This window comes from Vigna unguiculata, chromosome 10, assembly GCF_004118075.2.
Source record: "Vigna unguiculata cultivar IT97K-499-35 chromosome 10, ASM411807v1, whole genome shotgun sequence".
NCBI classification, from domain to species: domain Eukaryota; kingdom Viridiplantae; phylum Streptophyta; class Magnoliopsida; order Fabales; family Fabaceae; genus Vigna; species Vigna unguiculata.
In genome coordinates, this window is record NC_040288.1 from 34151593 (window position 1) to 34158857 (window position 7265).

At 34.9% G+C, this 7265-nt stretch overlaps 1 protein-coding gene across 2 annotated transcripts; it reads right to left on the minus strand.

The window, feature by feature from the left end:
• Positions 1–2434: 2434 nt before the first annotated feature.
• On the minus strand, positions 2435–6726 carry LOC114166109 (ferric reduction oxidase 2-like). Of its 2 annotated transcripts, none has more exons than XM_028050772.1 (8): positions 6470–6726; positions 6281–6383; positions 4746–4943; positions 4371–4605; positions 3947–4274; positions 3615–3858; positions 2805–3511; positions 2435–2718 (listed from the first exon to the last, which is right to left on the minus strand). In XM_028050772.1, the coding sequence occupies exons 1-8, from the start codon at positions 6675–6677 to the stop codon at positions 2576–2578; spliced, it is 2166 nt and encodes a 721-aa protein (XP_027906573.1). In that variant the 5' UTR covers positions 6678–6726; the 3' UTR covers positions 2435–2575. The 2 variants fall into 2 exon arrangements, with proteins under 2 accessions (XP_027906573.1, XP_027906572.1); XM_028050771.1 differs by having other exon boundaries at positions 4746–4946.
• Positions 6727–7265: the final 539 nt, after the last annotated feature.

Consider the following 7265-nt stretch of genomic DNA (forward strand, 5'->3'; position numbering starts at 1 on the left):
CGAGAAAAAATCCTATCCGGGGACATCAAGATCGAGTTTGTCAACTTAAGTGACCAGTTAACAGATATTTTCACTAAGTCTCTTCGAGGATCTAGAATTGATTATCTTTGTAATAAGCTTGGTACATACGATTTGTATACACAAGCTTAAGGGGGAGTGTTAGATGATATAGTATTTTGTTTAGTAGTTGGGCTCAACCCATTATGTATTTCTTGGCTTGGCCCATTATCATTATAAATAAACTATCCTTGGTGTAGGGTTTACACAAGGGAGATTAATCCCAAAACCTCTTTTTTCATCTTATTTTACACCTACCATCACGTTAAAACTTGGGCATGTCTCCATTGAAATGTTCAAAAATTGTGTCACTCTTGATTGCAAAAAATTGTCTGAGCTTCCACCATCAATCAACACTTTAATTGGCATGGTACCAACATGCACCACAAATTTAATTGTTCTCACTCCTAAGTCTCCTTTTAAAGCATTAAGAGACAAATGGTGATCATTTGTGCCTACGACTTCAGAACCATTGGGTTGTACTTCTGCCATCACCACGGGGTCACCAATTTCTCTTCCACTAATTGTAAGAAATATAATTGGAGGTTGGGGCATTTGTGATTAAATGAGAATTTTTCATCACAAAAATAACATAAGCCTTTTTCACGTTTGAGTTGCATTTCTGTTGGGCTGATGCATTTAACATTAGGAGTTTTGAAAGGTGGTCCTGAAGGATTAGGTAATAATGATGGTAACATAGACTTTGTGGTAGGACTGGTGCTTGGAGGAGCCTTGTTAACCGCTGCAACACTAAAAGAGGTAACAAAAGAAGGGTAAGTATCTCGAGAAGTATGCGTCACAGGAGATGATTTATTTGGCTGATACTTATCTTCATAAAGCTTAGCCAAAGCCACTGCGCGCAATAATGTCAGTAGGGATAATGCCATCACATCCCTTTTAATATCCACCTTCAAACCACTGATGAAACAATTCAAAATGGCAGCCTCTCCTAATCCTTCAGATCTTTTAGCCAATGACATGAACTTCAAATAATATTCTGATACTGAACCTTGTTGATGCAACTTAAACAACTCTGACATGGAACAGTCAAAGGGAGAAGGCCCGAAGTGAGACTCTAAAGCTCGTGTAAGAGTTTCCCAAGTAGTCACGACATCTATTTTTTGGAGCATTTGAAACCAAGGAACCACATCCTTCTCAAAATGCATTGAGGCAATTTCAACACGATCAACATCGTGGGTGTTGTGATTATTGAAAAATTTGTCAGCTTTGACTATCCATTGTAGCACGGACGAAGTTCCATCGAAATGGGGAAACCCCAAAAAAATGTCTATGCTTGGTGAAATTGTTGTAATTGGAGAAACCCTCATCGTGGATCCTGAGTTCGCTGTACTTCCATGATTGTGCGCAGAACTCAATAACAATTGTTCCAAAGCTACTTTAATTTCTTCCATCGTCGATTCTTGTGCCTGAGTCTTCGCCTCCATTGATTTTGGAAGTTGGTCCACCATTACCGCTAAATGACAAATATCCTCCGCATCGGTACGAATTTCGGCCTGCATATCCTTCATTCTTGTGTTTTCCGCCAATGAAAGCACTAAATGCAACAGCCAATCTTAATCACAGATAAAATTTCAATGAAACAGTAACTTCAAACAATAAACCGGAATAGAGTTAGGGTAACTCTGAAATTTATTTCTGCAATCAACGTCTCAGAATTCAACAATTCAAAGTATAACTAGCAACACAATGAAATTCAAATGTCTATTAACCACAAAATTATGATTCGCTCCTCTTCAATGCCATACCTGCATTGAAGCATAGAAGGTTGGTGATTGTGAGTAATAGAATTAGATTGAGAAAGGACATAGGAAGGTCAGGGGAAAGTTTAGAGAGAATAATCAGAGGAGAGGATTTTCATACCGCATAATCCCCTCTACACGTAGTCCTTCCATTTTGTATTCTCTTTCTGGGTTCTATCACTTTTGTGCACGTCCTTTCCCTTTTCATTTGTTGACACGCGGCCATTACGAATAACAACTTCATTCTCTTTATTTTTGCTAGCCTCATTGTCTGTTACATTTGAACTCAACTTTTGTATGTTTTGTTGCAATGATCCACACTAATGAGGAATCAAGATATTAAAGGAAACTCCTTTCTTGAAATTGTTACTCATAGGAAGGCTTTAGCACGATATTTAGAGTTTCTGATATAGTTAGTGTTTCACAATTAGTATCGTTTTATCTATTGAAGGGATTGGTTAATGAGATGGTGTGATTTATTCAGTAACTTTTCATGTAATTACACGTGTCTTGATATTTGAATAGAAATTTCCCGTTATCCATATTTGTAGTTTGAACTCAGCTTTTGCATGTTTTGTGAATATGATCCACACTATTGAGGATCAAATATTATAATCTTGCTCATACGAAGGCGAAATTATTATTGACAACAGTTTTCACTCATTCAAAATATAAAACAACAGAATTAACAACTCCTTCAAGCTACTTCCAGAGATTGGTCACTCATTTTTACACCCCTTATAACAGTATGAGTAAAATCACCAGCTAAAGCTAATAGACTCAAAATGCAGATTCTCGGCTAAACCAGATGAGGAGCAAATGGCTGCAACCTCATGCCTCATTGTTTTGGGTCCTGAAGCAAGAACTCCCACACTTGACCCTTTGTGTTCAAATAGGATCCCTGTAAAAAGAAAAAAACAAACTGAGTGATTTCAAATCCATTCATGATTCCCTAAGACACAATTAAAGAAGTTGGAGGTGACTTACTTCTTAGGTCAGGTCTTACACCATAATGCACATTGGTGGCGTGAATAAGTGACTGATATGGAAGACTTTCCAGTTCTCTATCTACATTGTAAACCATGGAGTTTGGCGACACTGTTGGTGTAGACCCTTCCATGTTCTGAATCTGCTTTCCTTGTCTAGCATAATATTTCTTGTTCCAAAGAAAAGCAGCAGTACAAACACTTGCTATGGACACACATATTACTAGCATGTTAAGGAATGCATTCAAAGGGTAGGAGAATATTTGATTTGAGTTATGATCAATAGGGAAAATGTAGTAACGGGTAATGATCCCTATTAAGATAAGGAAAATGACGAAGGAGGATGAAATTATAGCACCAAGCCAGAGCCAACTGTTTGGACCTAATGTCGCGTGCACTGGTTCATCAGATGGATTTGGCTTGAACCATCTGATTTGAGGGTGAATAGGGTCATCTGCTTTAGGCTCCTTGTCCCTTGTGATGTAGGCCTCAATTTGCAATTCCAAATTAGAAATATCAGAAGGGGTGCCATTTATTGGGAGGATCAACTCTAGCATTGACAGAGAAGAAGAGTTCTTGAAGGCACAAATTAGGAAGACTTTCGGGGTTTTGCATTTGAATGCAGTGTTCAGATATATTAGCTCCCGAATGATGGATATAAAAGGTGTGATGCCACTTCCTCCACTCACCATCACAAGACTGTCATGCCTGATGGAGAAAAAACAAAAAATTATTATTACGTGAAAGTCAAAGAACTCATCTCTGATATAGCATTAGGTTTGAAGTTGTGTTTTGGTTCTAGGACACAAACCGTAGATAGTTGGTTGAAGCAGGTCCATAAGGACCTTCGACAGACACAGAAAGGTGATCTATGGTGGAAGGAGTTGAAAGCAACTGGTATAGCTTCTTGGTCCAAGGTCCTTCACTTTTAATAACAACACTTAGCTTGTCTCCCTCCAAATTACTATTAGAAGTAACAGTAAATGGATGCCACTGCAGCTTGGATATGCTTGGTACATTTATGAACATCACACTTGTGGGGTTATAAGTTAATTCTGCAAAAAAAAAAACATGTTACATTAAAAGTCTCAATAAATTAGAGGTGTGTTGAAGATACTGAGCTAGGATCATCATGTTAGTTACCATGGCCCTTGGAGAAGTTGAGTTCTACAGCTTCACAAGGCAAAACCCGAGCAGAAACCAGACGAACTTGGCGTCTTGATTGCAGAAACCTTAAGTAACGATCAACCATGAAGAGGTAGAAACCAGGGAGCATAATGAAGGTATAGGAAATGCCAACATGAAAGACGAAGAAGACTATGAAGAGGATGTAGAGGTGATGAGCGTAATAGAAGAGCTCAAAATATGTTCGCCTGATGCGGGGAATGGTTGCAATCCATAGCAGCAAACCAGAAAGTAAAGATATCTCTCCGGCCACAATTGATATATCGTTTTTCTTCCATTCCAGCATCTGCAACGAGAAAAAGCCATGGCCTCATCATCTTAGTACACACAATACTATAAAACAAAAAACAAAACATTAAATTCAGACATGTGATTAACTAACCGCAGACATGTGATTAATGATTGCCCAATGGATGATGAAGCTGAAACCGTGAGCAGTGAAGAGTAGCATGGCAATATGTCCAAGCCAAATATGGTACTTGATGCAACTCTCAGAAGTGAGGCCAAACAGTGGCAACAAGCTTGAACCACGAGCCACAGGAAAAAACATGAATGCCAGACACATGTTCCCAACAACACCAAGCATTAATCCAGCAGCGTCTAGCTTCTCTTCCCATCTATATCAGCAATAACAATCAGAATGCTCAATTTAGTTGTTAGATCCGTCAAATAAACTGGTTAAAATATACCAATATTTGTTAATGCACTTTTATGTATAGAAATCAAAGTCTAATCAATAGTGATAATAAAAGTTTACATTTTCTCGCCATCCTGTGCTGCTGATTCAGGGGTGATTCTTGCAAATTTGTTTCTTAAAGAAATTGCATAGGACCAGACTAGGAGTGCAATGAACATGAGAAAGAATGCAAACTCTGTGCCAGAGACAATGCCGAGAGGGCCTTTTATAAGCACTGGACGCTTCCATAGGGCTACCTCAAGTTTCTTTGAGTTGCTGCTGCTGATGATGATGCACAAAACATATATCCATGTGAAAAGTCAATTCTCAGAAATACAAGAGTAATAATACTTTGAAAAAAAGGTTATTTCACACCACGACCATTTAAAAACTCTTAGGTAAAATAATATTAAAAAAAGTTAACTTTTACATATTTAGAAGAAAGAGAAAATGAATAATAATAAGAAATAGTGTTAAATGTAGTAGAAGATGTATGGTGTCAAAATACCAGTGTCTCGATACTTTTACACCCAACATTTTTCTATATTTATTTAACACCGACTTTCATTATTTTTTCTTTCTTTTTTATTTCCTATACAAATACAGAGTTATTTTTTTTTATTTTATGCTTAGAATATGTTGTAAATGAATCTAATGTATATATAATGTATGTCAAATGTAAAGGTAAAATAGTTATAAAAAAAAACTTTATACTTGTATTGGAAAAAAAATAGTGAATGATATGTAAAAAATTTGGCTTTCAAAGTACTTATTTGGAACTATAATTATTTTGAGGCTTATTAAAGTATTTACTCACATCATTTTTCCAGAGTTGAAAAATTAAACATTTTGCTGAAATAAGTATCTATAAGATAAGAAAATAAGTATGTAAAATTAATTTAACTTTTTTTTTAATATTAAAATCAGTTTGTGAAGAAACTAAAAAAAGGAACTTCTTATAAATTAATTTATAAATAAGACATAAGTATTTTTTAACAAATAATTATTTATTATTTCTCATCATATAAGTATTAATATATATATATATATATATAAACAAAATAAGGCCTTGACTTTTGTTAGAAGAGAAACTTTTATCAGGTTAACCGTCAAAACTATAATAAAACTTAGGAAAATAATTTTTTAATTATTAAATTTTGACAATTTTCTCTTATAATTTTATGTGACATTTTTTAAGTGATTTTTTATTTTTTATTTTTAATATTCAAAAATCAATTAAAAGATGTCACCTCATATTATAAAAAAAATTGTCAAAATTGAGTAGTATTTAAAACTTATTCTGCTTATCTACCATCTTTAAGTGTTTTTAATGATTCTTTTTGTCTTTTCTGAAAATCATGTCATTTTTAGTACTTTTTTTATGTGTTAGTCAAATAAAACTCCAATTTGATAAAGTAAAAAAATATTATAGAAAATTTAATAATATTATAAAATGTCAGTTAGCTTAAAAAAGTTAGTATTTCCCTCACCTTGACAAATATAAAAGCACATCCGCAAACACTTTTTTAACAGAGATCAACAAACTGTGATGTTAATCTTACAATGAACCCTTTATCAAAAGATTATAATCAGAGTAAGTGGTGAAAAAATGGTACCTTTCCATGTTGGAGTCATTTGCTTTTTTGATTATGTGGAGGTAGACACACCCCAAAGTAGCTATGAGCAACATTGGGAATGTGTACATCAGAAGATAAGCACCTGCAATGAAAACATTACAAAGATTTATTTATCAGCATAAAATAATCAACCCTTTTGAAATTAATAATTGAGTATATTAACAACACCTTTTGAACCCAAATAAGTTGTATTGTTAGTCTTTGCTTTGTATATAGGAAGCCATCTTTGTCTAAAAGTATTTGTGGAAGACATTATCCATATGAAAATCCAACCCAAGAACAAAACCAGTACCAACAACCTTATTGCAAATTGAACCCTGTGAAATTTTGCTTGAGAGGGTGAACTCTTCACCTTCACCACAGTTTCTTGAGCCATTTTGATTTTGGGTGACAAAGAAAAGCAGAGACTGCAATGAAGAGAATCACAGTGGATGACCAATTTATAGTTCAAGAAATGGAATTGGTTTGATTTGACAATTATGCATAAATAAAAACATTAGGCATGAGACACCAACAGGGTAAAAACAAAAAAGCATGTTTCATGTCCCTTCTATGGGAATGTAGAAATTAATATAATTTTCCTGCATCATCCTCTGTGGACCCAACATCTCACATGAGAGGGTTGACATGAATTGAAGATGAATTGAAGGTCAACAACCATTTGAGTGCTATGAATAATGCCAGATAAGAAAAACTAGGGTTTCAACCCCTTTCTCATACACACACATAACCTTAAAAAAAAACTTCGATGAAAACAAAAGAAAAACTCCACACCCAAATGTTAAGATTACCGCTACAACAGACATCATTGGAAAAGATAGAGAAAGTTACTGACTTTAACGAAGATCTGTAATAGAATTCAATAGGGACAGCAACGTAAATTGCAACAAAAAATGCTTGGTGAATGTTCTGATCATTTATATGGTATTTGACACTATGGTCTGATCATTTAGATGAAAACAAA

Bases quoted from the DNA above. Each gene is read 5' to 3' on its own strand.
- LOC114166109 (XM_028050771.1), bottom strand. From the start codon at position 6,677: ATGGCTCAAGAAACTGTGGTGAAGGTGAAGAGTTCACCCTCTCAAGCA. The intron at 4,947-6,280 runs GTACCATTTTTT...CATCATCATCAG, and splicing joins AATGACTCCAACATGGAAAG to CAGCAGCAACTCAAAGAAAC. The intron at 4,606-4,745 runs GTAAACTTTTAT...TTGCTGATATAG, and splicing joins GCACAGGATGGCGAGAAAAT to ATGGGAAGAGAAGCTAGACG.